The sequence below is a fragment of the Zonotrichia albicollis genome, chromosome Z, assembly GCF_047830755.1.
Source record: "Zonotrichia albicollis isolate bZonAlb1 chromosome Z, bZonAlb1.hap1, whole genome shotgun sequence".
Classification (NCBI taxonomy): domain Eukaryota; kingdom Metazoa; phylum Chordata; class Aves; order Passeriformes; family Passerellidae; genus Zonotrichia; species Zonotrichia albicollis.
In genome coordinates this window covers 2497620-2521212 of record NC_133860.1, presented here as the reverse complement: position 1 = coordinate 2521212, position 23593 = coordinate 2497620, and the positions used below count along the sequence as shown (strand labels likewise).

General features: G+C 38.4%; 1 protein-coding gene across 12 annotated transcripts in view; it reads left to right on the top strand.

Moving 5' to 3' along the window:
* The window catches only part of TRPM3 (transient receptor potential cation channel subfamily M member 3), a 411968-nt gene that overhangs the window by 129677 nt on the left and 258698 nt on the right, over positions 1-23593 (top strand). Inside the window, exon 1 of one of the 12 annotated variants that reach the window (XM_074532496.1) lies at positions 20216-20735. The exons of 7 other annotated variants lie outside the window; for them this stretch is intronic. In XM_074532496.1, coding sequence (XP_074388597.1) covers positions 20646-20735 — 90 coding nt within the window. In that variant the 5' untranslated portion in view covers positions 20216-20645. Of the gene's footprint in view, positions 1-20215; positions 20736-23593 lie in introns of those variants that run through there. 4 more of the 12 variants (XM_014268912.3, XM_014268913.3, XM_005489640.3 and 1 more) reach the window with 4 other exon arrangements.

Below are 23593 nucleotides of genomic sequence, written 5' to 3'. Positions count from 1 at the left end.
TGAGTGTACAGAATGTTGAAAATAATACTCTTGGACAGTGAAATGTTTAGAACTGACAAGTGTTTCTGCAGTCCTTGTACTTGTCCATAACACTGATTAGCGTGAATCAGTGAAACGTGATTGGCACACATGATGTTTCAAAAATCAAACCTTCTAATGGCATTTTGTTATTTTGTTTTAATGGATACAAAGCATATATATATGTATATTTATTTATTTATTTATATAAAATGTACCATTTATCTCAAAATACATGCAGAGGCAGTAAAGTCTCTCTGAATTTTCGCTCTTGTACAATTTGTACGGCATATGCACAGTAAGTTTCTTCCACTTCCATTATGGAGGGTTATATTTACATGAATAAAACTATTTTTGTGCTAGTGCAACTCCAGTTTTTCTGTAATAAATGCCAATCTAATAAAAACAGTGAATTAGGAGTGTCCTGGAAGCTGTTACTTATATGGTTTAGATTTAAGTAGCCCTATGAGTAAAGGAGAATTTTACTTAATGAATCTTACAAGTCCCTTCCAACTTGAGATGTACTGTGGTTCTGTAATTCTGTGAAAACACCAATGTGCCATACATAATTATGCAGAAGAACATTTTTCTTGGTTCACCCATGTTTGTTATACGCCAAAAGTAACTTCTGTGTCTCTCTTTCTCTTCGCCCTGTCCATGCTGAGCTAGGAGGAAGGAGCTGAAGAGAAGCTGTAGAATACTGCAGCACTTTGGGGTTATCCCATGGCATCCTTTTCACTCAGCGGTGTATAACATATTTATTGTCACGTAGCTCATGCAATCTGCACACACACACACACACAAGGAAACACCATCAACATCCGTCTGGACACCATGAAGGTTTTACAAAAAAAAAATCTTGCTAAAATAGTTTCCTTGTTACCTTACCACAGGTCAGGTAATAAATAGCCTGGAGACTTAAGGTTTCAAGTCCTTTAATACAGGCTTACAAGGCCTCTTCAAGTGCCTTACTCATCTGAGCATTAATGCAACTTCAGAACATTTGAAAGGCCAATGACAGAGATACTCAGGAAGGCAAAATACTCCATAAACTAAATGAGTCTCTCATAGCTCAGGAAGAGACTCAGTGAGCCAAAAGTTCCAGTCCGTTTTGGTGAAGTATGTTCCTGTTGTCAAGGCAAAAAGTGCTTTATTATTGTACAATTCCAGCAGCTCTCTTCATGAAGTGGGAGAGAAATACAAATCTTCCTGCAAGCTGAATATCCCATGGTAATATGTCATGGAGGAGGAAGCAGTCTCCCAAGTAGTGATGTATAAAGCAATTCTGTTTTATGCATCACCCTCTTAAAATCCACCCAGGTAGCACCAGGACACTTCTGCATCCTTGTCCTGTATGAGAAGTATTTCCATTTTCTGCACTTTAAAAAATTTCTTCATTATGCAATCTGAATTGCAATCTCTGATCTGAAGAGGCTTTTAAAGCCACAATTTTACTATTAAGATCGAATGTGAAGATTTACACATTAGCAGGCTCCTTTTAGACTCTTCCATACAAATTCTAATTTACATTCTGTTAATAATGAGTGATTTTGCAGTATGTTTATTTTTAACAAATCAGTGCTATGATAATTGTCTAAGTGTTTGACCAAGGAGAGTAAGGCCTTACCCATAGAAATGGTGTTACGTTGTTGGACACCATATCTGTAAATCATAACTCCCAAAAGAAATGGGGTATAGGGCACAAACATTAGAAACTTAATTATTATCCTGTTCACTCATCAAAATAAGTTGCTGAAGGGGATCTGGCCAAACTGAAAATTTGCTTTCCATCCAAACTGCAGCTATAGAGGGATGCGTAATTACAGATGTTCTGGGCTGTGTTGCTTCTCCTAAGTATTTTCCAATGCCTATTGAAATTGAAGGGAGTAATCATCTAACTTCAATGAGCTTTAGTGTTGGGCTTTGGTTACCATCTTTTTGTTGCTGTTCTGAAATCATGTAATCAACGGCAGGATGAAGGGTAAGCTGCTATAAACTCTTCTAATTTGTATTTAAAGAAAGAAAGAAGTTTCTTCTGAAGAATTCCCTTTTCCCTAGAATCTCATAATTAGTATTTCTTAAGTGTTTTATTCCAGGTTTAGTTGAAAGTAATCTTTTCAAACGTTTGTGATGCTGGAAGTTAGTATACATATGTTGTGTTGCACAGTATTTAATGTAAAGATCTATTTGTCTGTAAGTGTAAAAAGCAAATAAAATTTTGCTTTTCTTTGCCAATTCTTCCCATTTTTTTACAAAGTTAAGGCTTTTATAAGTTATCTGTTGAAACTTATTAAACATCACCGTAAGGGTTTTTAAGTGCCTCCACATAACTGATCCCTGACCCTTTGGGATTGCCTAAGTATTTTTAGGAATCTGTTCTGAGGGGTGCTTCTGATACAGAAAGGCTAAATGAGTTTGGCTGCAGGCTGGATAATGTTCACAGAACAGAAGCCAGCTTCAGGGTTGCTAAGAACTTAGGCCCCATCCCAAATTTAGGAAGCTGTAAGTGTCAGGGTTCTAGGACACCATCGCCCTCGCCATTGTATTTGCCCTATTACACTCTTCCATGGGCACTGCCTTTAGCACGTGTGGGATGCCTTGGTCTGAGTGCCTTTCTGTTCTTATGCTCCTCATATCTGTGTGCACAGTGACGTGGTGCCCATGCAGTCTGTAACAACCATCTGTGATTTCATACAAAATTCCCACTTTTCACTTGTCGTCCTTTAAATTTGATGTGTTCTCTATCAGAGTAATCTCAGGGTGTTGTAGAGCTTGTAGAGTATTTGTTCACACTGATGTTACTCAAAGATGCCTGCTCAAGATACAGAGCTGGGAAAGAGTGCATAGTCAAGCTGATCATTCAGCACAAACATATTATTTTGATGATTTAAATAACTTCTGGCAATGAACATAGTTCAACATTAATTAATTGGACAATTTGTCTTAGATATATGGAAGCTGATTGGAGTAATGGGAAAAAGAAGTTATTTCAGAAAAAAACTGGGGAAAAAAAACTTTAAAAAACCCACTTCTCCTTAAAGTCTTTAAATGTGTTTATTTATTTATACTCTCTGCAAGTGCTTCTGAGATTCTCTTTTTGCTGCCTTGTGTTTTTAACCTAAAACCAGAGTTTATAATCCTTCTTATTAGCCTTCCTCAAACATGAGTTCAGCTTTTTAAAGATACCTTCTTATTTCTTATATCCTCTTTCTTTCCTTAGTGCCATGCAGACTTTTCTCAGCTTTATTCCAATGAAGATTTTTTCTTTTTTTCTCCTCATCAAGGAAACTGAATCAAAATATACTTTTGCCACTCGTTGAAAGCTTTTCACTACCAACATTTTGAATAATGTCTTGTGTGCTATTGAGAGAATGACTTTTTGTTTCTTAGGTTTCCTGTATCATTCTGCTTCAGTCTTAGACTTTGTTTTCATGAGGAATGAATTTAATTGGAGGTAGACCCAGTCATCTTCTGTTATCACATTTCTTAACCTCCTAAACACACTGATCTCTCTCAAAAAAGTCACAGTCACTTTTCTTATCTTGGTAAGAAAAAAGTAAGACTGGAGATGTAAAAACAAAAGTTACTTTTCTTAATTTTACAGAGAAAGAATTAGTGTTACAATCATAATTCTTCTCACTCCTAACTATATAAATTCTAAATCTCAAAAATTATATTTCAGGAGACAATTCATTTAATCTACCTAGATACAATCAATCCACTAAGCTAAATAGGTAGTATTTGATGAAATTTAAGTAAACTCAGAATTCTCCTTTCAGCACATTACTAGATTCCTTATTCATGAAACATTAAATACATGTTACTGCTGGTTCTATGATTTTTCCTGAACAGCAGGCTCACACTGGAATCTGACTTTGCTCCATGTGCTCCCATCCTTGTGCACAGCAATACAGCAAAGCTAGCTCATCCATGGACGCTGATTTATCCACCTGTGTGCTGCTACTGGTGATCACTCCTCATTAATATAAGACTCATACTCTTCCTCACATCCATGAATTTCTCAGCTGTTAATTCCTTACTTGTAGAATAAATTCCAGAGCTAAAATGGAGGTTTGAATCAAGCCTACAGGACTATAGTGGGTGAAGCATCTTGTGAGCAGGCACAGAGTGCTCACACAGGTCCTTCCTTGAAAGTACATGGTCTGGCAGCTGTGCCAGGCAGACGGTACAGGTATGGGATGGGAATGACATTTGCTGCTTAGAGGCACAGTGTATACACCAGAACTAGTCTGTAACTCCCAGGAAGCTGCAGACCCCAAAGATAATTCCAAAACTGGAATTAGTTCTTAGATAGCTCTTTCAGTATGAATACCTTTTCCTTCTTTGAAAATATTAAATGCATATTATACAAAATATGTAAGGCAAACCATCACTTGTTTCAAAACACCCTCAGTGACTATTTGAGAATTACAAACTGAAGAAGATCTACGATTACAAAAAGCTAGCTAGGGCCCTCATGTTAATAAAGTAATCAATATTATTTTCCACCACATTTTTATTAAACTAGCTTAATTTTAATGGTAAGCTTACAGGTTTCCACTTAGATTTATTTATCCTGATTCCTCTCTTCAAAAAAGTCAAGGTGCATGTAATCTTCCTGGCTTTTATTACCTGATTGCTATTTAATAAACCACAGCAGTCTCTGATATTGAAACCCATGAAAGCTCTTAGTGTGGCTGCAATGATCCTTTCATATACTATGTAATTCATATCCTATGTACAAGTCATTCATATCCTATGTACAAGTCCACATTTTAAAGAAGAGAGATGTAAGAACATTAGGGCATTAAAAATTTAAATTTGAAATTGATGAACTTTGTTAATTTTCAGGATTAAAAGCTTGTATAAATATAAATTTACAGTCAATAAAGTGCCATTGTCAAAAATTTGGCCATTCTTGTTTTTCTAAACACACTCTTTAAAAACCTAGAGTTGCTGAAATCCAAAACAAATCAAGTCAAAGCCAAAAATTTTCCTATGCAAAACACTTCAAGAATTGAAATGGACTTTGTGTAAAGTCTACCCGTTGCAAAACATGGGTTTAGTTTGCAAAATAAGAACCCCCAGGCCTTCATTTGTGTGAATGCACCTGACTCCATCTCATCTTAGAGCTTATGGTCTGCAATGGCAAGAGGCAGGAGGTAGGAGGTAAACTACTCCAGGGTCAGGGATCGGTTACTATTTCTGTGAGCCAAGAACTGCATGTTTACCTTCAAGTATTCCTCTACAGATTCTGAAGGTGTGAAAACACTTGGTTCTCCCCTGTAAAAACTGGATAAAGCTTCATCAATAGGAAGAGATTTTTTTCTTCAACACTGGACCTTATCACTTAGAGTTTCCTTCAAACTTGAGAGGAAAACTCATATTCGTAGGCATTGGTCCCCAAGAGAGACACAAAATGCATTACTGTGTGCTGGAGAGTCAACACTGAAAGCATGAGTAATCCAGGAGCTTTCTGGAGTGCTCTGATGACAACTTGATCACAGATTTAAGCAAAGATAACATTAATGAGCAAGTTGTTTCTGACAAAGACAAAATAACAGAAGAAGCTCAAAAGAGGTAAAAGTAGGGTCAGGTGGTCCAGGAGAAATTCAGACACACTCTGAGCATGCAGGGATAGAGTTAGGAAAGAAGAAATCCATTTGGAGTTAAATCCAGTGAAAAAAACTGAGAGGTAGCAAGACTTTTATTGATATATCTGCAAAAAGGAAGAAGAGAAAAAGTATGGACCCACTGGTGAGCTGGGAAGAGAATGTGATGACAGAGGAGCTGAGAAAAATTTGCAGGTTTCTTTGCTTTAGTTTCTAGTGGTAAGTCTTGCTGTAAGGAATCCATGGCTGCACAGACCAGTGCTGAGAGTCCAGAAAAGTCCAGAAGAACTATCAAGCATTTAAACATGCTGGACACACACAGGTTCATGGACACTGATAGGATGCACGTGTAAGGGCAGAGAGAGGGGTCTGAAAGCAGTGAGAATTTCCTGTATGGAGCCCTGGGTAACCTGCTGGCCCTGCTCTGTGCCTGTGTACTCATGCACTCAATTACTGCTTAGTTATACAGTAAGTAAGCATTTTGGAGAATGAATGTTTATCAAAAAATCATGACAGAAATTATTCCATGGGGGACTGTAATGGTCATTTAGTTCCTATGAACAGTGATAGTGTTCACTAGACCAGGTTACTCAGAGCCACATCCAACCTTTCCTTGAACATTTTCAGGGATGGGACATTCACAATTTCTCTGTGCAAACTGCTTTAGAGCCCCACCACCCTCTTAGTAAAGAATTTGCTCCTAATATCTTACCTAAATCTACCTTCATTTAGTTTAAAACTATTTGCCCTTGTCCTATCACAAAATGCCCCTATAAAAAGGCAAAAAAGTTTTTTGAAGTTTTTCTTTATTATTATGTATTTCCCCCATAATTTCCAAACCCCCAGTCATTTTCCCACAGTTGTTTGAAAAAGGTCTTTTCCCATCTTTAATGGGAGTTGATTAGTGATATCTAAGCAACTATTTCAAGTAGAGCCAGATGTAACTTCACTAAGTTGGTCTTTCTCACAGATGAACAGGGAAAAGCAGTACCAAAGCAGACAATTGGGCTCTGAAATTTGTACTAATAGCACTTAATTCTATTTTACATTTCATTGTGACCGGCTCTTATCATGTGGCATTGTTCAAGGCTGCTTCATAAAACAATTAGACAGGGACAATATTTCAAAGTGGTCTTTGAAAAATTGTAACTTTCAAGGTAATTTTTTCTTATAATTGAAACAGTGCAAATTGTAGTGGATAACTATAGGCAAGAGAAATAGCTATAACTTCTCAGTGTTTTGATATTGATACAAAACACTGATTTTCCAGTTCTTAATGTATAATTATTTGATATTCTTTAATCAACACCAGAGGAAATACATCACATAAGCTAGCTTGATAATTTCAATTAATGCATTTAAATTTCACAGAATTTTATGTAGCATCACACTTGCATGGCATGGCATCTGTTCTTGCTTTTAGCTCTCATAAGTATTTGTACATGATGGCTCTTGAGTCATTGCTGTCTCCACAAAAACCTTATACATCAATTGTGTTGGTTCATGGGCATATGGTAGGTAATATATTTAACGGGCCACAAATTAATTTCCATGGAAAACTACTGGCTATCAGAGGAATAGATTGTTTAATCAGTTATGATAAACCTACCATTGAGAATATGAAGAAAGGCAGTTGAATTACAATGTTCTAAAACTGCGAATGTTACACACACAGCAATGTGTAACTCTTTTACCACTGTAAATTTACTTACTACTTCACTGTAGGTGATTAATAACAAATTCAAATATGGTTGTGTTCAAATATGGCCTTTGTGATGCCTCTCTATATGTTTATTACAGGCTTTTTAGAAAGGATGAAATTTTCTTTAGAGGCACAGGTGTCCACTTTAGTCATGGTGGGGCAGCACAGGACATCAGACTTGAGATCATCTTGTACATATATAAAGTAGCTGCATTCCCAAGATTTCTAGTTAAAATATAATGTCATTTTCTGCTAAAGCAATCATTCAAGTACCTTCTGTTACACATCATGAGATCTCACTTATTTGCACATTACTGTAACAAAATATCAGAAGATATTGTTCATGCTGGTGGTTCTTGATTAAGGCATTTCATTTTACTGCACATTTTCTGCTTTTCATGGACAGCTAAAGGAAACTGAAGGCAGACTCAAATTTTTACTGTATTAGTTAGGTTAGAATGTTTTGGTTGGTATAAATGACATTTCATATGTAAAACATAATGCTACACTGTAGAGAATAATATCCTGTAATGTGAACGAAAAGGAATTTGAGTGAAAGGTTTATGTGTTTATAATGATGTTTTGTTATGAAATCCTCCCCATAAAAGTATTGTCTTTGACTACCTAAGGCTGGTGGTATTTCTAAATTGCATGATGTGCCCAGAAATATTTATACAAGTAACTAAAACTAGACTTGGCTTATGCAGAAAATTAGCCCTCAAGTTACTGTTGTACAATTAAGAAAAAAGAGCAAAGATTCTGACCCTCAGGACTGTTATGTTCCACATACAGCGATTGTCACAGGCAAGAAAATGGAGTCATAGTGTAATTATTTCCCATCTATCAGGAAATTAGGGAGAAGACAGCAGGCCAGAGAAGACCACAACTGACCAGGTGGGGATACGTGCAGGGTAAACATCCTTCTCACTTGCTGGCTCTCCTTCAGGAACATCTGCTGCAAAACTTGTGCCACCCCTATATCAGCTTATTTTGTTATTTTTCTGTCACAGAATCGCAGAATGTTCTGAACGACAGGGACCCACAGGGTCCCATCAAGTCTAACTCTTTGGGAATGGCCTATGGAGGGATTAACTTTCGTGGTTTTAGCATCATGCTTTAACCAACTCAGCTAATCTCAGGGTATAAGAATTTAAAAGGTGCAGGTAACGGCTGGGTTGCAGTCATGGGCTTTTAGATGAAACTTGTGCTGCTGCATTTTATGGAGGCGTTGAATTTCACTTTAATCTTGTTGGGTAGCTCTCAGCTAGATAACTCTCCAAGGGAGACCCCCCATGACCAGGACCCCCAAGGTGCTGGTGTGGGTCTAGAAATAAGGGATTCACACAGTGCCAGGCTGCCTGGTGGTGTGTCCCCCAGCCATTGCGTCTCTGAGGTCAGCAACTTTTTCCCTTAGCAGATAGACCATGCAAAGGCTCTGTTACAAACTAGTCTGCTGTTTTTGCTTGCCATCTTAAGCAGTAGGCTCTGCTCAGAAAAAAAGCTCATAAAGGCTGTGGTCGTTAACACCACTTGAATTCTTCACAATGTACAGAGCAGTTATTGAAGTGACTGTATCTCTCTTCCCTCAAAGTCTCTTTCCAAAGTAGGTAATGCATTTATTTGACAGCAAAATTCTAGGTAAGTCGCTGATATCTGTTTTGGAAAATTTTCATGAAGTATGTTCCTGTTGTTACCATGCTGTACTTGGGAATTGCCTACTGTGTAAATCTATTATGTAAATAATATACTATGACTCTCAAGTCAAATGCAAAAAGAAAACATGTGTAACAGAAATGCAATTTTAGTAATGCTTAGTCTCGTGAAAGCAGGTTCCTTTCCCAAGGTAAGAGAGAGAGTAAAAAATAGATTTTGTGTGCCCAAAGCAGTCCAGATGGAACCACAGTAGGAGACAAACTAGTGTAAATAGAAGTTTTGTTTATTTCAGGAAATGTATGCTTCACATTTCTGACATGTTTCTTTGCTTTCCTAATTATGATATGCTAAAATTCAATTACTAAGTCTTTAGGGATTTTTTTCAATTTTCAGCATTCTTTGTCATAAAGTGCTTATATATTTTCCTTGTATTAAAAATAGGTTTACTTTATGGCAAGACTGGCTTCTAACCACTACATAATACTTTTGCTTTCCTTTATGCTTCAATATAGTCAAAATATGATATATTATGCCAAATAAAACACCTCAGGTAGCAAACCATCTTATCTTGCTACATTCTTCAAAGTAATTTATGTGAGCTGTGCTGTAACAACTTTCTAGAGCTCAAAATATAAATCTAGGTTGTCATGGATACACGCATAAGAAGGCTTTCTTTATAAATATGTTACGAGTCTGACAATTTATTTTTAGTAGAATTTTCAAAAAAGAAAAAAAGATGTAGTATATAACCAGGGCTATTATTGGTTATTCTAATTGCACTTGAATACATTTATGTTTCTTCCTCTTCATTATCTCAAAATGTCTTTTAACAAGGAGGTTTATGTAGATGTCAAAATGGCTGATAAGGGCCCTGGGCTTTTTTTCACCTGTGTTACCCCCACTTTGTACTTAGTATGCCTGAAGTGGAATTAATATATTGCTTACCAGCAGTTAGAAAGGTAGAGTTTATAATCTAGCACAGGGTTAAGCAGTGCTTTCAGGACTGAACAACATTCAGCTGCCATTTTCCTCTCACATTAGTTAAAATAAATACAGTAATTATGACATATGACTGGATAACCTAAATAATTCATGGAACTTTCAAGTCAGCAGATACCTTCTGGTATCACATGTGCCATTTTTCTTTCTCTTCTCTGCTGCATCACCAGTGCAAGAGGCAATGCCCTCATACAAAATTTTCTGCTGCTGGTAATTGTAAAACATGAAGTTATAAGCTTCTGATAAAAAAAATGAGACGAGAAAACAATAATTTTAAAAGGAAAAATAGATTGCTGGGAGCAATTCATAGTCATAAAAATGTACTAAACAAATTATTAACACATTTTGTCTGTAGATTTTGATAAAACAGAAAATAGAGAAAATGCTAGTTCAGAGGTCTGGAATTTTGTGTGTATTAATATAAAGTAAAAAAACCAACCAAACAAACAAACAAAAAAACCCCCAAAAATCCAAAAACCCCCAAGCCATTAAAGATGATAAATAGAGGATTTCCATAGAATAAACACAAAATAATATTAATTATCTAAAATGTCACAATTTTCCAAGAGTACATAAATGTTCATGTCTCTGGCTTGTTGTATGAACTTAGGTAGAAAAACAGATTGTATTTAGCATTTGTGCAGTTCTTTTAACAGAAATACTGTTAACTAAAAATTTCATTAAAATTCCACATATGAAAATGTAATCCCAAGTGCTGACTTCTCGGAAGTTTTTATCAAACATCAAATAATTTAAAAAATTGGTTATCAAAGATATTGTTAAAAACACATGCTCATTATTATTTTCCAGGAGGTATTTTCTCCTAAGAACTTCTAACTTGTGTATGTCTGTCCGGTTTCAACAGTTTTCAGATTCTTCTCTTCTAAACTAGCTTAACTACTATATTGAAATGATATGTAAATCATAGCCATAGATGAATCAGAAAGTCCTTGTTATAAATCTGAAAAATAATTCATTACTTATGTCCTCAATATAACAGATACTTTATAAAGAACATAATAGGGGCATCAAGTTTAGCGCCAACAGCACAGGAAGAATCTGTTTGTTTGCCTTCTGGGACTAAACCATAAATCACAGAGCTGAAATTTCTGATCTAGCATATTAAGAAAGTGCTAGAAACATGAAAGAGCAAGTGAAATCCCACAATCCTGGAGTGAATCTGTTATTGGTTAAGGCTAGTGGGATAACCATTGCTTGATAAAACATTAGGAAATTGATGTCTCTCAAATTTATTTTTCAGATTCTAGTACTGAAGAGCCTAAAACACAATATGCATATGCTATCTTGGCATGTATTTTGAAAAACATATTAATAAGGATGTGTAAGTATCAGTAGAATTTAGTGAAGCTGTACAGATTATGGGACTCAAATATAAGATATCAGATAACTTTAAAAATAACAAATTATGCTATGCCTGTTGGATGTTACAGAACAGTCTACAGTGGGGACCTTGACCTGACAAACTCTTGCTAGGGAAGCCAAAAAAGCTCCTTCAGAAAAGCCTTCCAGCAGCTTTATATTGCCAGTGGAATCTGTCCTTTAAGTATTGGTATGAGTGGCTAGAATGTTTCAGTAGTGATAGGGGAGCCTTGAGCACAATGCGGCATTAGACAATTCTCAATTAAAGACTATTGCAAAGACCAGTTGCATAACTGAGTGACACTTAAAAAAAAATAATCCTCTTCCATTTTCTTTTGCTCTGTTTTCCCGTTCCCATGGACTCTGCTGGTGTGTCCCAATAGTTAGGTGTATTTTCTTTGGAGAAGTTAAGCATGGGCAACTTGTCTCATTAAACTAACTAGTAGTTAGTCTGTCATGAGTAATACTACATTGTGTTGTACAAAAAAAATCAACAAAAAAAACCTATAGATCCTTCTTCAGTGTAGTTTTATGTTCCAGTTTGACTCTGTTGTCTGGTTTAGAAGTTTAGAACTGCATGAATAAGAGATTGTTGTTGCTATTCACTTAGTATGAGGCTTCACAAGCAACCTAAAAATTGACATAGAAATTAACACATTTTGGGCAGATTTTTCGGTTTATTAGTGATGCCTTTTCAAATGGACTGATTTAATTTGGCTATAACCATGAAACAAATCTGATTCAATGTAAAAGTAACAATGAATATCTAGTTTCTGGTGGTTTAAATTTCTGTGATTTCTTTTGAGGAAGGAACTACGCTATACTTTACATCTAAGCAGGGAAAGGGTCCAAATTCTATAACAACAAAAGAGATTTAAAAAGAAAATCAGCCTCAGGAAGTTGTTGGGCAAATGCAAGCTGAGATTACAGTTCATTTGGTACAATTGATGTGGTTTTTACTGCTGCTCTCATCTGGCACTTTTTGTGTCACCAATCTGTTGCCTCTGACTGGGAAACTAGATTACTGTCTCCAGAGGCATTGACTACTCTTCCTGCAGCTTTGATCAGTGACCAGTCCAGAAGCCCCCAGGCTTTGGTTTCTTCCCAACATCACACTGTATGCAAATATATAATAATTGCAACGGACTACATGGAAAGCACCATCCAGAGTTTGTTGCTCTCCAGCTGTGCCTATAATTGTTCCAGGGAAAATAGGGTGTAAAATTGCAGGTGTTTGTTAGTCTAGAATATAAAAAGAATATACATAGGCTTGGTATGTGACTTAGAAATAAAATCAAAATAAAATCCACAAAGTGCTGAAAATACATCCAATTAAGTTATCAGTTTGAAAGTGTATTTTAAAGTAGACCACTGGAGTAATTTGTCTCTATTTGAGAAGGTAAATGTGGTTTTGAATAATAGTGTTGTTGAAGTATTTTTGTCCAGATTTTGCTATTCCTTGTTCGTTTAATTTCATTAAGAGCTCAGCCTTACACAATTTCTTGTGTTATGCTGTGGAAAAAAAAAAATCACAAATTCTCAGGTGATGCAGAGGATCACGAACTCTATACATTGTCCTCCCATTGCCTAGTAGAAGACATTGCTGTGCAAGATGTGTGTGGAAAAATTACTTAAAATTCTAGTCAAGCTTCATTTTTTCATTGAGGCTGAAGTTTCTGTGAAGGATTTCCTAGTGAAAGTTCAAGTATACCGTTAGTTTATTCATAGTACCTGTGTAATAAGCACAATTTTAGCTCTTTAGCAAGTCATTTTGCTGTTATTTGCTAGGACTATACCTGTTTGTGTTACATTGATTTGGCAATTTTCCTTGCAGCTGCTTCTGTTGTGCTGCCTGCTGTGTCTCCTCTGGGCTTTCAGCCACTGGTGTGCTCCTCCCAAGTGTGAGGGTGCCCCTCTGTGGTCTTCTCAGTGTTGGTGACTGAACCATTTACAGAGACAGGCCCTTCACCACAAGGGCTTGGGGGCCAGACTGGTTCCTCAAACCAGGATGAACAGTGGTACACACCCAACTGAGTAGCTGGGGAAAGCACTGAAGGCAATGTAGGATTAGTTGTCCACACTGATGCATTAGAAAATCATAAAAATATAGTGAAAGGAAATACTCAGGAAAGCAGACAGGTCAGTAATGAAACACTAAATGGGCTCAAAGCATCTGAAACAAGTGGCTGAAGGAGGCTTCATCATCAGATGTGGTGTCTGCACTAGGGTTCTTCACCTTTGGGAGAAGGGCAGAAGTTGTGGGAGTGAGGTATGCAGAAATGTAGTACCTGTGGAAAATATAATTTGGTTATTTTTGGGCTTTTTTATAACTCCATAGAAGAAGGCATTAGAGATTTTTTGTAATTCATTGATTCTTTCAAAGGGTAAACTGTTTTCTGATTCAGCAATACTGTGAGATGAAGTGAGGAAGTTGCCCTTGTCTCATACTGCATCTGTCTGAGTCAAGTGAGGGACAGAAGTGCAAGAGAGTTGTGCTGTCGGGTCTCCATTGAAAGGCATAACAGTCAGGGTGAATTGCTCTCATGAAATTTTGTAATTTTTTTGCATTTTCTCCAGCAAAATAATCAAGACTAAAAACACTGCACCAAAATAACTTAGTAAATTTGATATCTGAACGGGAAATTATAAAGAAAATTATGTTACAGGTCAAAATTGATAAAGTATTTACACACAGTTAAACAGTTCAGATAAGAACATGATGGCTAAGATGAAAATAAATGTTTAACATAAACATAAACCCAAATGTATGAGCATCCTTATTTCTGTCATATGCTGCAGAGGTTAAAGAACTGACAGCTTGCCTACACTTGAAATTCTATTTAAACTAAGACAGACTGCAATTTAAAATGTGGCATTTGTACCTAAGTAACAATCAACCATGGACATTTCTAGTCCCAAAATATAACTGTTACATGCCTATGTGTCTTAACCTCCTTCAAAGATAAATTCTAAAAGGCTTCAGCCTGCAATTTAAGAGGAATTTCTGATGTAATACACCATTCAAAGATACAGCTTCACTATTTAAGGATAGGTAGATTTACAAATACTTGGAGAGCAACTGAAGGCAAAGTGGTGGAAATTATCAGTAGCTGCAGAAACCACAAACCACAAATAGTGATGAAGGCTCCTTGTGACCTCTCTGTACAAACACATTTTCAGTCCACAGTGTGACTTTGAGACTCCTCTGCTTGTGTATTTTGGAACTGGGAACAATCAAACAGGGTCTCTAGGAAAACAGTTCTGACAGGGACACAGTGGGCGTGCTGCACTGCCCAGGTCACCTGCTCTCTCCCCAGTCTGCTTCCCCTGTTCTCAGCACTCCTGTGCACTGCGGGACCACGGGGATCTCTTGGGGCAGCCCAGCCAGGTGCTTGTCTAGGCAAAAGCCAGATGCAGATCAGTTTAAGGAAATCTCAAGGTAGTAGGCATATAAAATAATCATATTTAATATTCATCGCATCCTTATAAAACTTAGGATAAAAGGAATACCCTTTACTTAATCTTTTCAGTCAGTTGCCAGAAGACATGATTTATAGCTACATACAATAATGTTTATACATGTGCTTGAAACTATGGAATTATCTTCATCTGTAGCAAATTATTTAATTAATATTTAATAAGTAGACAGACATTACATTAGTATGTGTGTCTATGTCTAGGGATGAGGGAATTATGAGCATGTGGCAAAAGACCTGTGAAATATCTTGGCAGAGATAACAGCAGAAAAACCACCTCAGGCATGCAATGAATAGAAAAGATGTGAGAGCAGTGGATTAATTTTATAATTTAATTATCAGCTGAGTTAAGCATCAATAAAATTTGTGTCTCCTAAGAAGTTATGGCAAGCATCAAATTAAGTATAATTTATCCAAACCTTATAAAATAAACTTATCTTTCTATCCCCATTTTTGCAAGAAATCATATGAAATGGACACAAATTGGAATATGAGTATGTAGAAAAATAGCCTTTTGCTGTTATTATCATAGCTTTCTATTCACTGATGTACTTTTCAACTATTTAGCTAATAGACCTGCAAAGTGACCGGATACTAAGGTGAATTGTGATTCTTTACCAATGGAAGAATTTGTTAGCACTGACTTTGAAACAAGAGCTTCTGAATTATTTCTTTTTCTATTGCCATCCTGCCATTTCCTTCACAAACCTAGGAGATGATCAAAATATCTTATGAAGAACTAGCACCTCCACCTCAGCATGTTTGTGTAGTATACCCATGGTGGCCACTGCAAGCAAAGGTAGCTCTATTTCTAAATACAAGAGTAGCGCTATTTTTTTCTGGTATTTGCTGTCTTACTGGGGAGTGCAAGCTCTTTGGTCCAAGAGCAAGGCAGCCTTGACAAAGTGGCTCTCTAGCTACACTGTGAAGATGTCTTTCTTCTCACATGCGTCACACTGAGGCCTTCGACATGCTCCCCACATCATCCTTCTCTGTAAATTTGAGATATGAATTTGATAGGTGGACTATTCAGTGGATGAGGAGTTGGCTGGATAATCACATCTGGAGGGTAGTGGTGAATTTTTTGACCAACATCTGTACAAGAATTGTTCTCCAGGGGTCTGTAGTAGTACCAGTATTGTTTGATGTCTTCATCAATGACAGCGGGATCAAGAGCACCCTCAACAAGTTTGCAAATGACACCAAGCTGAGTGGTGCAGTTGGCACACTTGAAGGGCAGGGTGTCATCCAGAGGGACCTGGACAAGTTTGAGAAGTAGGGCATTGGGAATCTCATGAGGTTTAACAAGTCCAAGCACAAGGCCTTACACCTGGGTCAGAGCAAGCTGCAGTATCAGAGCAGGCTGGGTGATGAGTAAATCAAGAGCAGCCCTGCGAAAAAAGGACTTGGGAATGCTGGTGGATGAGAGGCTGCCTGGGGCAGTCACAGCCCAGAAAAACAGTTGTGTCCTGGGCTGCATCCAAAGCAGCGTGGCCAGCAGGGCCAGGGAGGGGATTCTGCCCCTCTGCTCTGCTCTCTTGAGATCCCATCTGGAGCCTTGCATCCAGCTCTGGGGGTCACCAGGACAGAGGAGGGCCACAAAGACAATCAGTAGGCTGGAGCACCTCTCCTGTGAGCACCTCAAGGCTGAGAGAGTTGTTGTTATTCAGCCTGAAGAGAAGGCTCCGGAGAGACCCTTGACAGTCTTCCATACCTGAAGGTGCCTATAGGAAAGACGGGGACAGACATTTTATCACAGCCTCCTGTGATGGAGAAAGGGGCAGCGGTTTTTGAACTGAAGGAGATTGATCTATACAAGATATAAGGAAGAAGTTTTTTAGAGCAAGAAGGGGTAAAATACTGGCAGAGGCTGCCAGAGAGATGGTTGATTCCTAAGCTCAGGAAACACTCAAAGTCAGGTTGGACAGGACTCTGACCAGGTTTACTTCAAGATGTCCCTCTTATTGCAGGGATGTTGCACTAGATGACTTTTAAAGATCCCTTCCAAACAAAACTATTCTATGATTTTATGATTTTATGATCCTGGTCTATGATGTACATGGGAAAACAGGTGTGATATAATGAGAAAACTCTTCTGCCTGATGTTTCTCCACAGGTAGGTAGTGGCCACATAGAAGAGATTTTCTACCATGGTGACCAATACATCTCTCTCATTTATTGGTCCTGCCCTTTCCATCTTTCATTTACACAGCATTTCTTGTTTCATAAAGGAATTGTTACTTGGACAGGATAGGAGAGTAGTGTTGGGGTTTGCTTATAATACCTTTTTGTTTAATTTTGCTCTCAGGCTGAAAATGTTGGACATTGCTGATGTGCTCAGAGTAGTCTGGATGCTGATGTGTTTCTCAGAAGCTTTTAATTCTGTAGCATTTCCAGAGGTATTAAATTTTACTGTATCAGAGCTTTCTAAGAGTAGAATTATTGTCATGTTGGATTGCAGGAATCCAAAAAGAGCTGGTCAAAAAATGCTTTCCATGAACAATGGCTTTAAGAGGAGTAGAAATCTGTCTGTGTTGCAGGAAGCAATGGCATTTGTCTTCTGTTTGCTTTTCTCTCCTGTGGTACCAAAGGTGCTCCTTCGCAAAAGACAAAGAACCAGAGGTGAATACTGATGGTTCAGGGAGCATGCTTCAAGGAAAAAATGTTTTAATATGAAAGTGGCAGCTCTGTCTCTTAAATCTAGCAAAGCAACTCTTAAATTCTAGTGGGATTGCTACATCTTTGCATCTCCCAATAGGCCCCAGATTGTAGGAGTTGATCTGATCAGAGCACTTGCTTTTTCCAACAGAAATATGAGACTCAAACTCTGACTTTTTCACTGAAGTAATAAAAGTCCCCCAAACCACACAACCTCCCCCCACCAAAATCATATTCCTAATATTTCACTACTATTTTTAATCATTATTGACAGAATCTTGGGGAAAAAAATGAAGCTTTTCAGAATTTGCCTCTGTACTTTCCAAATCTTCACCATCTATGCTTACCAAATGTGGGGGTAGGGAAGTAGGGGCATACTGGGAATAGAAAGAAATCTTCTTGCTTCAGTTTCCTCATATTTACAGTTAATAGCCTCAAAATAATTCCAATATTGCTTATAGGTAAGAAACACACATTAAAAATAAAACTTATTAGGCTTGGCCTTAAGGACAAGCAGTTTAAATGGTCTGCCCAAAGACACCCAAGGATTTTGTGGTGGAAGTGAAGTTCCTATCTCATGATAATATCCTGCTATCAGAGCTTCCTCACTGCCACAGACTGAAATTGATATTCTTGCACTCACTTTGTGCAAGTACAAATGATTAGGCAAGGTACAAAGCCAAGGAAAACAGACATGTGAATAAGGGTTGCCGTGTATTAAACAGTGCAGCATATAACAACTCTCATCCCTAAGGTACTGTTTGCAGAAGAAGGCAATGATAGAACTCATCTGAAAGACAGGAAGCCCTGTGGAAGCTAGAAGATACATTGGGCTCACTATTTTCAGTTTATTAAAGCTATCTGTTATGTTTCTTCATTGTGTTTAGCTCCCTAGCATCTTCAGAGAGTTATTACTCTACTCATTGAAAAGAAGGGCAGCGTGCTTTGACTCCTTTGTCTTCTTTGTGCCAAACACATAGGCTGAACATTTTGTTTTACAGCAGATACCTAATGCAAAGTAGATGTGAAAGGGACAAGCTAATGATGAGTATGGTACCTTCCCAGGAAACTCCTTCCTGAACTTCAAAGGTAGAAAAAAGATCTGAGCATTACTTGAAGGGGCGTGGGATAGGGGGAAGCCATGGCCTTGAGTTCTTGTTTCTGATCTGAGTTCTTTTCTTTATTTTAACTATAAACACCAAAAGCTTAAGCAGTGGATATGATTACCTTTATAGCTGAACAAAGTAACCATGCTATACATCTTCCATGGTCTGTGCTATTTTAAGTCAGGATTATTTTTTTCTACCTGTTTAATTTTGTCTCCTTTATACAGTCTTGGAAAAGCAGTTGCAGATAATAATATTTACTTACTCAAGTTTAATTTCACTATCAACACAAGGTGTTTTCCTCCTTTCATAAAAGAAATACATTCAGAACTCAAGAGGTATTTAAATAGATATCGTTTTAACTAGCTGCTCAGTCACAACCAGAAATTCACCTGCACAAGTTTTGTCACTAAGTCATGTCTCTTCTACCCACTCCATTCTACAGACAACTCATGGTCTAGTCCCTGTATGTTTGAGGTTCCATAATGTTTCCATGTACAGTGGGGTGGAACAAGTGTGACCTCTTCTGGCACACAGTCAGTCTTGCACTTTGCTCTTGAACTTTATATTCTGGGCAGAACATTTTTGAATCCAACGCTGACATTGAACAAGAACCTTTATACAGTCCCTGAGAGGTTACAGTAAAGAGGAGCTGATTGGTACACCTATGTTCAAAAGAAACAGTAGTCTTCATCTCTTTGCACCTCATTTGGACAATTATTCAGCTTTTCTGATTAATGTAGACACAATTCTAAGAATAAATTATAAATAGAGGTGAAATATATGTGCTTTATATTAAAAGGAAATATAAGGGGATTAAAGGAAATGTGAAAATGGCAGATGAGTGAATCCTAGCTAAGTAAATTGAATGTCTATATCCTAACCTCAGTTATGAGAGATTTAAACTTTACTGAGAAGTAGTAAAGTTTAAGATGGGGTTTTCATCCATAATCTAAGTAAAAACTGGTTTTTACTGGCAACATGAAAAGTCACCATTGCTTTAAAGAATGTTTCTTTTACAGTTCCTAACTCTTCCTTCATGTAATCTTCATGCCCCCAAAAAAATAAAAAGTAGGGGAGAAAAGGTATTTCTTCTTTGGCTGGAGAGCTGCTTGCCATTAAGAACATCTCCATTATCTGGGAAGGCCATTTACTGCCCCAAATGGACAAATGGAAACATATTTTGCCATACTTGAATTGCCCAAGCAATATTACTTCATGTGTTTTCATATCTTTGATAGAATTACTTAGTAAGCATATTTAATATTCAAACGAGCTGAATTGGTTTGGCTTTGTCTGAGGGTTTTTTGCCAGGATGTGCAGGTTAGCACTCATGCCCTTATAGTACAGGTTCTAACCACAGCCACTTGCCACTAGCACACGGACACTGTGCCAGATAATTAAACGCTTCTTAGGGCCATTGTATCAGTAAATCAAGAGTGAATTTAATTATTTCACCCCCGCCTCGGTCGCTCTCTTTTCTGAGCCTTAGCCCCACCTCCCCTCATGCCGGTTTCCCTCTCCTCGCAATGCTCTGGGAAAGAAAGTGCAGGTACCCCTCCCTTGCTTTATTCGAATCCGCTTCCTCCTGCCCTGCTTCTGGCCCATGAGGCGCATGAGTGAGGCAGGAGCCTCGGCGGCGAGCCTGGCCAGCCCTGCTGCTCCCGGAGGCGGGCGGGAGCGGCCGCTGGCGCTGCATCCCGGCGTTCATCCCGGCGTTCATCCCGGTGTTCCTGCCTCCCCGCGCCGCCCGGGGTACGCACGGAGCCCGCCGAGCCCGCGCAGTTGGCCGCTGCTCTATGCGGGCCGCTCGGCGGCTGCCGCTGCCCCCCCGCGCCCAGCCCAGCCCAGCCTAGCCCAGCCCAGCCCAGCCCAGCCCAGCCCCGCTCATCGCGAGCCAGCCCAACCGAGCCCAGTCCGTGCCCTGCGGCGCCGCGGGCGGGACGCGCCGAGCGGGGGATGCCCGCGCCCCGGAGCGCGGCTGCCGCGGTAGGCGCTGCCAGGGCTGCGGCGGATCGCCCGCTGGGATTTGCGGACAGTCATGAACCAGAGCGAGGCACCCCGGCCGCTCAACTGGACCATCCGGAAGCTGTGCCATGCCGCCTTCCTCCCCTCTGTCAGACTCCTTAAGGTACGGTGAGAGCCCGCTTTGCGTTCGGGAACCGGTGTCTGCCGCTGAACACCTGCCTGGTGGGCTGCGGTCGCTGTTGCTGGAAAGTTAATTTAGAAATAGTCCCAACTTTACTATTAATTACCTTGCCTGCTGTCTTTAAAACCCCTTGTGAGTACCTGAAGGTACCTATATTGTGCGTCTGTATTCTATTCAGTGTGTGTGCTTGCCCATAAAGGTCTATGGAAGGGGTAAAAAGGGAAATAAGGGATGGTGGATATCATCTGTGCTTCAATTTGCTTTGTCTTATCAAGCTGTGAACTTCCAGGGATGAAGAAGGTGTCTATTTCTAAGGCGTGTTCCTTTGTGAGCAGCCCTCTGCTATCTGTTCCTTTGGGTTACCTAGCCCTTAAGGCAGTACCTGAAGATCCAGTACCACTCTGACCAACTTGTAAGGGGAGCAATATGTGGGTGGAAAAAAATTATCTTGGTTTGCTAAAAGCTGTACATGAGAATAGGATCAGTTAAAGACTGGCAGTGCAAACAGCATCAGTGAAACTTTCTGGTTTTTTTTTTTTAATTTGTTTAAACTAAGTGTCACATCTTTGAAGGTGCTTTTAAAAGAAGTGTTTTAAAATGCACTTTCCTAGGAAATAATTATTTTCTGTTTGAAAAAATTATTTGGGGTTATATAATGTGGAGAGCTCTTATTCTCAGCATGCAAAGTACCATTACTACCATGTGCCCCACTGAAGCCGTTTTAGAGGTATTTGTAGCTGGAAAACAAAATCTCCTGAATCAATTTTTTGGTGACAAATAGGTTATATGAAACTGAAAAAATTAGGTTACATTAACCTGAAAAGTCTACTTGGTTCTTGGAATATCTTAACCGGATTGTACAATGACATGTTAAACAATAAACTCATTTCCCTATAGGCTTTGTTTTATAAAATGTTTTATTCATTATAATATTTATCTCGTTCCGTCATGGTGTTTGATAGTTTGGCGTTGAAATTAACATGCAGCCAGGTAAAGCATGGCTAGTCTGACAGTGCATTAGATGGTAATGCTTGATATAACCGTTTGATTTTGTGTGAGTAGCTTGGAAATTAGGTCAGTTCTTACTACTGCAACATGCTTGAGCAGTAGTGTAGCGTATGACATTGCACTTAGCAGACGTATGTTGTATGTGTAATTGTTGTATATATGATTCACAAGTGACCATGCTGTGTATCCTAGCAGGTACTTTTCACATCCTCAGGGGAAGGGGCTACAGTTGAAAAATATTTCTATTTCCAGAACACACATGTATGGCTACTGGGGGGGTAAATTGTGAGCATCTCCAAAGAACAAAAGAAAGGTAAAACTTAGATTTCTAAAAAATCAAAACATAACTAATATAGAACAGATCAGAAAGTGGTGTTGATTGTTTTGTAAAGGCTTTCCCCCCCAGCCCCAGAAGCACTCATGAGAATATGCAAATTCCACAAGTCCCGTGTTTTTAGAACAACATAATTTTAGCAAGGTGTGAGGACTCAGATGTGAGGAGTTTTACTGTCATTCTTAATCCCAGTGGATCAGGGGCTGAGGGGGCGTAGTCTGCAGTATTTCTTCTTTGGCAGACGAATGTTGCCCCATGTGTATGGTTTCTCTTCATTGCTTATTAAGGATGAACGTTGTGATTCATTATTAAAAGAGCTGACTAAAAGGGATTTTCTGAAGCTACAGCTGTAACCCGTTAGGGAAAGATAGTGACTGGACCCTGCAGAGTTAAAAAGAGCATGAAAATAACCAGAGATAAGCAAGCTCTGCACAGAGGGTGTGTGAGGTGTGGGAAAGACCAGAGCAAAGAAGGTGGAACTCTGGCTCCTTTCTCAGCTCATGAGCAGTGCTTGTTGGCTGGACAGGGAATTGCTTACTTCAACATCTTCAAGGCTCCCCCAAAAAAGCTTTAATTTTTGCTCCTTCTCTTTGTCTTTTATTATTTAAAGTGTTTAAAGCAAATGACTGACATGAGAACAGGGACCCATTGTCTGAATTCCATCAGCCAACCCGAGGAAATTTTCCTGCCATCGAGGAAAGAGTGTAATAACAGCAGCATTAAATTACCAGATGAGTAGTATGAATATTTTACTGCATACAAAATATTTTTTCCTATTTCATGTTTTTCTTTCCAAAATAAAGAAGAAACTTTTTTTTTTCATTTTCTAAATGAAAGGTGTTCCCCTAAATCCAAAAACATTGGAAAGGCAAGGACAATAATCTGAGCTCATTGTTTTTAATTGCTCAGTTTCCGATTGGATTAAGTGGTCTTAAGGGCTAATGCAATATTGTTTCTAAGTAGGCATTCACTAGACCCTTTTCTATACAGCTTTTCTCTGCAGTCAATGCTCTCAATAACAAAATAAACTTTGCAAAGCCTCATATGTTATGGTACATTTTTATTATGATATGCCTTGTCCATCATTGTACACTGTAAATTTAGTTAGAGTAAGAAAATGTAAACCACTATTTTGTCTTTTTAATTTCTGTACTTATTTTAGTCTATCAGAACAATATTAAATGACCACTAACCTCCAAAATATGCTTTTTCTTAAACTGTAGGACTGAGAGATAGCAGAGATTTCCTCTTTTACACACACAAAAAAATCACTGTGACATTACCTGGACCTTCCTAATAAAGGTCCAGTTTTGAATTATTTCCATAACTTTTGAATTATTTCCATGTTTTTTCAATGAAAAGTAAAAAGTCTTTATCCTATGGATAAAATTTTACATGTAGCATCAGTGCTTTCATAGTGATGGAACTAAATAAACACTGAAATCTAGAACTTCATGGAGGCAAGGCTTTTTGTGTTGTCTTGCAATTACTGTTTTGT